The 10003-nt window shown below is 45.6% G+C and overlaps 1 protein-coding gene across 2 annotated transcripts in view; it reads left to right on the top strand.

Moving 5' to 3' along the window:
* Positions 1 to 808: 808 nt before the first annotated feature.
* LOC119309173 (FAD synthetase, chloroplastic-like) overlaps positions 809 to 10003 on the top strand; it is a 17180-nt gene continuing 7985 nt past the window's right edge. The window contains exons 1-2 of one of the 2 annotated variants that reach the window (XM_037585218.1): positions 809 to 1100; positions 2270 to 2433. In XM_037585218.1, coding sequence (XP_037441115.1) covers positions 943 to 1100; positions 2270 to 2433 — 322 coding nt within the window. In that variant the 5' untranslated portion in view covers positions 809 to 942. The remainder of the gene's footprint in view (positions 1101 to 2269; positions 2434 to 10003) is intronic. The other variant, XM_037585220.1, reaches the window with a different exon arrangement.

Raw genomic sequence — 10003 nt, 5'->3', positions numbered from 1 at the left:
CAAATCACATTTAAAGTTTTGAAAAATTCCGAAAATAATTCTGTGTCATCATATGGATGTATATTACACATGTGTAAAGTTTGGTGATGAAATAAGTAAACATGTGAGCTATACAAAAATGACAAAATGGTGTTTTCCAAATAGTAAATAATGCATGCATTGTTCATCTTTCCAAAATCACAATTTTGTCTTCTTCGTGTAACTCACATGGTTACTTATTTCAACATCAAAATTTGTACATGTGTAATCCACATCCATATAAACGTGTTGATTTGTTTTCAGAAATTTTTGAAAGTTCAAAAAAGCATTTTGGCACTATTCAAAATACAGTGCTCCAATGCTCCCGTCCTCCAAAGTGTTTTTTGGATTCCGAATAGGCTTCCCTTCCAAGGAACTCCTGATAGGCTGGCCAATTTTCTTACCTAAGAAGTCCGAGTGGGTCTGGTAGAAGAGAGCCGGAAAACCATCCGGAACGAGAGCTTTCGTAGGCCCCATTCGAAAAAGTGCAGTCTTGATTTCCTCATTAGTGTATGGCTTACAAAGATTGTCATTCATCTCATCAGAAATCTTGTGAGAAATAGCATCAAAGTGAGAGAGCAAGAGATTTAGAATTACATGTGCTGCATATATTTTTTGCCACACTTTTTTTGGCAGCTACAGTAGTCGTGACTCGTGACAGTGTAAAAAATCAGAGCAGACTGCCGGACACATACATTCGAGAAAAGAAAAAATTGCCGGACACACCCATGTCCGACCGTGGTCCGGCGGAACCTGCTCGCGCCTCTACCTCCGTTCCGACCCGAACCTAGAAGAAGGTGCGAAGGCGGAGACGCGAAACAAGCAGCGAGCCAACGAAACGAAGCACAGCACAGGCGGCGAACCTGCAAAGGAACACAGGACAGGAGTGGGCCGCATCACATCGCACCGCACCCGCGTGTTGGGATGGAGCGGGGGTGCACCGCCGCGCTCGCCTGCACCTTCCGCTCCTCCTCCTCCCCCTCTCCGGTTTCCCACTGCCCGCCTCTCCTCCGCCCCCGTGGACGCCCGCCCGCGGCCGCCGGGGCTCCTCACTTCCTCCCGCCAACCGGCCGGCGCTTCAGGTAACGAAACAGTTGCCTTCTATCCTCTCCACGCTTGCTTGCCTTTTCCATCCTTTGCGTTGATGTGGGAGGAGGTCTCGCTTCCCATGCGTCTGCGCGCGCAAGCTGTTCGACAGAACGCTTGAACTGCCGGCCGTTCGTGACAGGTGGTGATACCTACACCGTTGGTGTAGAATTATAACTGTTTTAACATATTTTATTTATATCTTTCGGTTAGGATGAGCAGCTCGGATTTTAATTAGCAGTCTTCTAAAATAAAATTTTAGGTTGGGCTTAAGCCGGGGAAGGGACAGCTTATTTCCACAGCCAGCCATAAGCCTCAAAAGAACTGGTCCTTAAACGCCTTCCCAAACCGTGGACTTGTGAGATTTAGACTTTGTATCCTTGAGGGTGCTGCTAGATTTTGCTGGGGTTATGTTGGTTTGGAAAATATAGCTCGTTGGACAGTTATTTATGGCTGGGTTGTCGAGTTACAAGTTTACCCACGTTCATGATGATCCATAACCAAGCCCTACAAAGGTGAAGAATCCCTATGCCTGGAATTATAGTAGTTGATGGGCGAGAGCAAGAATGTTGGGTAAGATTTAGCGAGTGTGAGTTGAACTTAGCTAGCTTCTTTCATTTCCAACTTCATATCGTCGATTTGCATGTAGCTTGTTTTCAAGTTATTAATATAGTAAGCGACAGGTTCGAGCTAGTTCTGTGTCACTGCACCCAAGCTAGGTTGTTTGGCAGGTGTGGTCTACCAACGGGGATGGAGGCAAAGGGGATTGAAATTTCAAAATGTGCATATCTAGAATAGAACCAACACGTTTGATGTGCTCCTGACATTAATGCTTATTAACCCCTTACTTCTTGCTGATGCTGTGATGCAAATAGACCGTCATGACAGATAAGTGAGTGCTTATTGTTTTCATCTCCTATAAGATTATGACGTATGACCGAAAATCAGATTAGTAAAAGTGATAAGGAAACTATCGGTTTTTCAATTTGATTAGTCCTAGGAAAAAGGTGCAAATATTGAGATTATCGTGCTAGAAGATCAGGATTTCTATCGCCCTGTTGAGTACCATATGGGTCATTTTTCGTGCCAACATATAGCATAATTTCAGCCTGGCTGATTGGCCTTTTTGTTTTCAAATTTTGTTAACTTGATTATGCACTGCTAGCTACTGCAGTCAAAATAAGTTTTTAGACACAAGCAAGGGGCTTAAGCGGTACTCATTGAAGACATTCAGCCCATTTGGTCGTCCAGGGGTTAGTCTGAACGATGCAGATTTAGTAAAAGATAAGATGCTAATTGATTGTGGAGAAGAGCAAGACTGTGTGCTTGGTAAGTTCTTTATGCCCTTTCTTCCTCCCGTATTAACAAATTCCAAAATTATGCTGTTAATATGTGTGTAAAACCAGCACCTTAAACTGTTGTGTGCTTGTAATTTCTGTTGCCTGCAAAAATTCATTCTGGCAGCTCAGAAACTTCCTATTCCATAATAATGGCATGTTCTAGTCATTTCCGAGAAACACTGTTCACATACGCCCTCCGTTTGGGCGCATAGGGCGTGAGCGTGTTTCTAGGTTGTCAATTTAACCAACCAAATGTATGCTATATGTCACCAAAATCATATCATTGGATTTGTCTATGGATGAAGTTTCTAAACATATAATTTTTGTCACATATAATACATATTTGGTAGTAAAATTGTCACCTAGAAACACACGCACGCCCTTTGCACCCAGACGGAGGGATTACTATTTATGAAGGGCAGTGTGGCGACTAGTCGACGAGTCGCAACGGGCAGGTCGACTCAACATGTTGACTCGACTAGTTGGCTGAGTCGAGTGACTCAATCGACTAGTCGTGGTTTTTGAGTCGAACGAGTCAAATTGGCCCCACCCGCCATCTTTTTTTCTATTTGCTTGCCCAATCGCCCCTGAAAAATCGGCCAGCCCCCCCCGACCCAAACCTCTCCTGCGACCCTCTCCCTTGGTCGCCGGCGCCACCCCACAATCCTGCTGGTCTGCTCCTCCCCTGGTTGCTGCTGTTGCTGGTCTGCTCCTCCCCTCGTTGCTGCGGCTACTGGTCTGCTCCTTCCCTGGTAACTCATGTCTTGACTAGTCGACCATGAGTCTTGACTAGTCAAGAGTCGCTACCCCAGAACGACTCGTCGACTCGAAAACCTTGGTGTGGTGGCAGTTCACTTGCGTGGAAGTTAGCTATCCACGTGCCAGAACCATGACTTGGTTTCAAGGTCTTATGGGTTTCAACTCTTGCCTACCCCAACTTGTTTGGGACTGAAAGGCTTTATTGTTGTTGTGTGGAGGCAGTTCAGAGATTGCAGGTGTCACGCCCAAGATGCGACCCTACCCTAAAGGAACTCGAAAGTCCCACCAAGGATAGAAGCGCATCTTGAAGACGCTTTTGCAAGGTGGATATCATTGCATCAACACTACATAATAGATGGGGATACATACATAAGGCATACAATGCCACACGAATACAACATCATCTTACATAAGAGCACCATCCGACTACGGATGAAACACAAACAGAAACTCAAACGACATCCACCCTGCTAGCCCAGGCTGCCGACCTGGAACCTATCCCCCGATCGAAGAAGAAGCAGAAGAATAACTCCAAAACAAGCAAACATCGCTCTCGCGTCATGATCATCGCATAACCTGCACCTGCAACTGTTGTTGTAGTAATCTGTGAGCCACGAGGACTCAGCAATCTCATTACCATGGGTATCAAGACTAACAAAGCTTAATGGGTAAGGAAGGGGTAAAGTGGTGAGGTTGCAACAGCGACTAAGCATTTATGGTGGCTAGCATACGCAAATAAGAGCGAGAAGAGGAGCAAAGGAACGGTCGTGAAGCTAGCAATGATCAAGAGGTGATCCTGAACTCCTACTTACGTCAAACATAACCCAAAACCGTGTTCACTTCCCGGACTCCGCCGAGAAGAGACCATCACGGCTACACACTCGGTTGATGCGTTTTAATTCGGATCTGGTGTCAAGTTATCTACAACCGGACATTAACAAATTCCCATCTGCCACATAACCGCGGGCACGGCTCTCGAAAGTTTATACCCTGCAGGGGTGTCCCAACTTAGCCCATGATAAGCTCTCGCAATCAACGAAGGATATACCTTCTCCCAGGAAGACCCGATCAGTCTCGGAATCCCGGTTTACAAGACATTTCGACAATGGTAAAACAAGACCGGCAAAGCCGCCTGATGCGCCGACAATCCCGATAGGAGCTGCACATATCTCGTTCTCAGGGCAACACCGGATGAGACATCCTACGAGTAAAACCAAACCTCGAGTTTCCCCGAGGGGGCCCCGCAGTCTACTCGGTTCGGACCAACACTTAGACAAGCACTGGCGCGGGGGGGCTAAAATAAAGATGACCCTCGGGCTCCGAAAACCAAAGGGAAAAAGGGCTAGGTGAGGCAAATGGTAAAACCAAGGTTGGGCCTTGCTGGAGGAGTTTTATTCAAAGCGAATTGTCAAGGGGGTCCCATAAATCACCCAACCGCGCAAGGAACGCAAAATCCGGGAACATAACACCGGTATGACGGAAACTAGGGCGGCAAGAGTGGAACAAAACACCAGGCATAAGGTCGAGTCTTCCATCCTTTACCAAGTATATAGATGCATTAATTTAATAAGAGATATTGTGATATCCCAACATAATCCTGTCCACCATGGAGCAATCTTCAACTTCATCTGCAGCTAGCAACGCTATAAGAGGGGGCTGAGCAAAGCGGTAACATAGCCAAACAACGGTTTGCTAGGAAGGGTGAAAAGGTTAGAGGCTGCATGGCAAATTGGGAGGCTTGAAGAGCAAAAAATAGGTAGCGCAGCGTAGCTATAGAACGAAGCAACTAGCATAGCAATGATAGTAGTGAGATCCAGGGTAGCGGTCATCTTGCCTGAAATCCCGCAAGGAAGAAGAACGAGTCCATGTAGAAGACGAAAGGATGAAGCCGAATCAAGCGTAGACGAACGAATCCTCACGATCGCAACGAAAACAGGAACTATCGAGAAGAAGCACACAACATGGTAAACACACCACACATATGCAAGACATGATGCACAACAAGCATGATGCATGACAAAGCTACATGAAGCTACTCATGGCAAGAGATGATGCAAACAAGAGCAACACAACAAAGCAAGTTTAAGTGAGGCCGAAAACAACATATAACAATTCCGATAAGTCCTCATATGCAAATTTTGAAATTGGTCCAGATCTGAATAAACCTTATGTTCAAGTTGTTTAACAGCAAGTTAAGATGCACCAAGATGATCTACACGAGATTCTAGTCAAGTTACATATAAAGTTCGTTTAATTCGGAACTACGGCCTAGAAGATATGAGCAAAATAAGTTAAACATGGTATTGATGCAAAATGCATACAAATATCAAGCAAACACCTCAAAACAAGGATGCAACATGATAATATGAAACTACATGCAAAATCAAGCAAGTTTCATATAGAGCACACTCAAAACGGAGCAACGGTTCAACGCATACACTCTATACAGGTTTGAAGGACAAGTTGTCCAAAATAGCAACTAGGCATATTGCAAGCATCAAAACAATATGCTACAGCATCTCAACATAAAACAAAAGGCATGGACATGATGTACAGGTAAATCATAACAAAACATGAACACTGAGCTATCTCCAGAAATCAATAGAACATGCTCAAAAACACATGGCAAGATTGCATATATTAACAGTTTCAGACGTTGCAGAAATAACATCAGGTTGCAAAGTTTAGAGCTATCAAACAACATGTTAGAGGAACTTAACATGGCAAACAAAGGCATGGCATGAATCTAATAATTGCAGAGAACAAAAGTCCTTTACTGACCATGAGCCAAAAGGGCACAGAAAATATGATGGCACCCATGTAAACATAGCAAGTTATATGACAGATTCATACATGGCAGGAATAACAATAAGTAGGCATGTTGGTGAGCTTGAACCACTCATCACAGAGCAATACAAGGCATGTCAAGGCAACCAGCAGCAAGAAGATATGTTTACGAATCTAAGCATGGCAAGAGCAAGTTCATAGGGTGCATGGATCACTAGAAAAGCTCATGGCAAAACTGAACTTCATGTTAACAAGCTGACAGCAACATTATTTAGCAACTTTGGAGCAAGATTACAACAAGCTATAGCAGGCTATAAATGCAACCAGGGGCATGGGTGGATAGAGCATGACATGTATAACAAATCATCCTTAGTGAACATCTCCAGATTATGCATAGAATGACTTGTAGCAGCATGTTTACATAGCATCATGATATAACAGAATCTGTCTAGCAAAACAGCAACAGCAAGTACCTTACTTAACAAGCTTGATGCACTCACTACACAACTCACAAAAATACATGGATAAAACCTCTGTAAAGATGGCATGACATAGATCAAAACACATGTAGACATCAACCTCATAGGATGCACACATCAAACATGGCAAAAATGACAAATGAGCATGTTATAACAGTTTCAGCAGGTTAACATCATATAGCACTCTTGCAACAATGATTCAGGCATCAAGATGGACTCAAATGAACATTATGCAATGGAATGAAATAAAGAGCATCTTCTGATGAACATTTTGATATATAATGCACGCAAAACGGAGCAGTATGCAGTAAGTTATGATGCGACGAGCAGGGGACCAAAATGCAAAAATATTCAGGACTTGGACGAAAATTTTGGAGGTCAAACTTGGATCCAGATCTGGGCGCGGTTGACGAGGACGGCCGGGGTCCTCGCCAGAGCAGAAGAGGAGGTGGCCGGAGACGGGGCGCGGGGCCGGCGAGCTCGCGGCCGGAGCTCGTAGCCGCGGCGAGGACGGCGCTGGCGGGGAGCTGCGGGGCGGAGGCGCGGGGCGCCGACGTTGGGGAAGACGGCTACCGGGGGCGGCAGCTGGAGCGGTGCCGCGCCGGCGAGGCGAGGCCGCCGGAGCGCGGCGGCTCAGCGGAGGAGGCCGGGGTCGGCGATGGCGGGGCGACGGCGGGACGGGCGGAGGTGGCTCCCGGCGGGCGCGGGCGGCGGCGTCGGCAAGGTCGCCGGGCGGCGAGGGGAGACGCCGGCGGAGGCGAGCGCCGGTCGGGCGTAGCTTCGGGTGGCGGCGGCAGAAGGCGCGTGCGGCGGTGGGCGCGTCGGGCGCGAGGCGGCGCCGGATGGGCCTGGGCGGGCCTGCTGCGGGTTCGCCGGGCCGCGGCGGCGGCGCGGCGGCCAGGGACAGGTGGCGGCGGCGGATTGGCTGCGGGCGCGGGTGGACATGTTCGGCCCGGTCCGGATGTGTTCGGCGGCGGCGGGGAGGGGTTTGGCTAGGGTTTCGGGAGAAATTCATCCACGAATTTCGGGGGAGGGGCTAATTTATAGATTCTAGGAGCTAGGAGAGTTCAAATGGGGTGTGGTTTTCGCCCACACGATCGTGATCGAACGACCGAGAGCATGGAGGGGGTTTGGATGGGTTTTGGGCCATTTTGGAAGGGTGTTGGGCTGCAAGACAAAAGGGGCTTTTGCGGTTACCCGGTTAACCGTTGGAGTATCAAACGATCTCCAAATGACACGAAACTTGACAGGCGGTCTACGGTGCTATACCAAGGCCGCTTGGCAAACCTCGGGCCATACCAAGAAAGTTTGACACCTTCTCACAACAAGAGACAAAAGGGGAACGCCGGAGGACATAGGAGTGCCGCATTGTAAAACGGACAACGGGGAAAATTCTCAGATGCATGAGACGAACACATATGCAAAATGAGATGCACATGATGACATGATAAAATGCAACACGGAAGCACATGACATGGCAACGACGGCAAATAACTGGCAGACACCTGGCGCATCGAATCCGGGGCGTTACAACACTCCTCCACTAACAAGAGATCTCGTCCCGAGATATTAGGACCGAGACGGAAGGGAAAAGGGATGAGGTGAAACAAGAACTCAAGAGAAGAAGCAAAGAATCGAGAGCACTCGAGAAGAAGAGAGGAACGACAAGAATGACGGGAATCAACTGCTCACGAAATCAGATAGACTATAAAACCACTCCGGTTTGAACGAGATAAGAAACGAATAAGACTGAAAGGATTTAGGCAGCACTCCGACTAAAAATGAAAGGAATAGAACACGAACTTCACAAGATGGGATGACACTTGACGAGATGAACAATGCAATGCATCCGGAAGAATTGAAAGAATGGAATGACAAAAACTTAGAAGGAAAGGGTTGAACGGAGTTGTTGAGAAAATCAACAACGAAAGAATAAGCTTGTTGTGGTCTTATAGGTAACGTCTCAAGATCATAAGGTATTAACCGGCCACAAACAGAAACGATTGGATAGCTGAGAAGAACGAAGAAATGCAAAACTCCATTTCAAAAGAATACGGAGAATTTTTGCACTTCGAGATGCGAGAAGAAAAGCTACTTGAACTCGTCCGACAAAATCTTGATGAACACTTGAAGAATGAATTAAATCATGAAGAACCACCATGAAGAACTCCGGTGACAAAATGATGATGAGATAGAATTGAAGGATGAAAAAGAAATAAGATAAAAGCCTTGCGACGCTTTAGATGGAGGTACCGACGAGATGGCCGAGGAAAATTTGAACTCCGAAAAAGAAAAGATGAAAACACTTAGAACTAGAATTTATTCATCAAGAACAAACTCTGAAGGAAGGGATTACTCACTTGGATGAAATAAGAATAAGATTTATTGTATCCTTAACCTTCATCAAATTAAATTGATGACAATGTGGATTTTGCATACTACTTATTCTTCTTGAAAAAGGATTAAGAGAGATATAACGCAAACTTGAGAAAGTCTTCATGAACCAGTGTAGGATTCGAAAGAACGAAAGGATTAAAATGATAATCAAGGAAAAAGAATTTTGAACGAACCACCGTAAGAATTCGAAAATGACTGATGAAAGAGAATGAATCACCGGGAAGAATTAGAAGAACAAATAAGCTAGAGGGGATTTAGATACAAGAGAACGGGAAGAACTCGATCTGATTAAAGAGCACTTGAATGAAGCACTGGGATAATTAGAGAACGATAGCTGAAATGTGAGGACGAAAAATTCTTCTGGAAAGATGGCCTCCGGTGAAAAGAAATGGAAAAACAACTTCTGACATACTCCGGATGGGTAAGAAAAGAATATCTGACAAATGGAATAATTCGAGAGGATAACATGAAGCTAGAACCACAAATCTTTGAGAGAACGGGCAAGATTTAGAGAAACTCTTCCTCGATCTTCAAAGTTGAGAATGACGATGAGAAACACCATCGAAATTAATAAGATACTCCGGGAGAATGAAAAACGAAGAGGTTGAGCCAACAATGAAAATGATTTGAAATCGATCTTGGAAAAGATTTGACTGATGAAATTCATACTTACGTCACACTTGAAAAGAATTGAGAATAGCTCCGGGGGAATTAGAAGAGTCAAGTAAGATCCTGGGAAAAGACCTGTGGGTTAGGGCCCACTAAAAGAAAACACCGTTGGAAAGAATTGTTGAAGAGATAGATGATGCACCGGAACAATTGAAATATTTGAATGAGGTGACAACCTCGAATTAATTGGAACACAGACGGATCTCCTGAGATGTCTTCTGAACTCCGGAATAATTGAATGGCGAGAGAAAAACGAGCAAGGAGAACACTTGATCCAAGGAAAAGAATGTGATCAACCCGAAAAACTTGAATTGAGTGCACCGAAAAAAGAAAGGGACGAAGAATGACGAACGATACGAGAATTCACCGGTTGAAAATAATTGAGGGAAACCTGAAGAGGCTCTGCACGAATGAAATTGATGCTCGAAACAGACTCAGGCTCCGGAAAAAAGAGGGTGGGAGGGCGGG

Source organism: Triticum dicoccoides, chromosome 5B, assembly GCF_002162155.2.
Source record: "Triticum dicoccoides isolate Atlit2015 ecotype Zavitan chromosome 5B, WEW_v2.0, whole genome shotgun sequence".
Taxonomy (NCBI): domain Eukaryota; kingdom Viridiplantae; phylum Streptophyta; class Magnoliopsida; order Poales; family Poaceae; genus Triticum; species Triticum dicoccoides.
The sequence above is the reverse complement of the archived record's forward strand: the minus strand, read 5'-3'. Positions and strand labels throughout refer to the sequence as shown.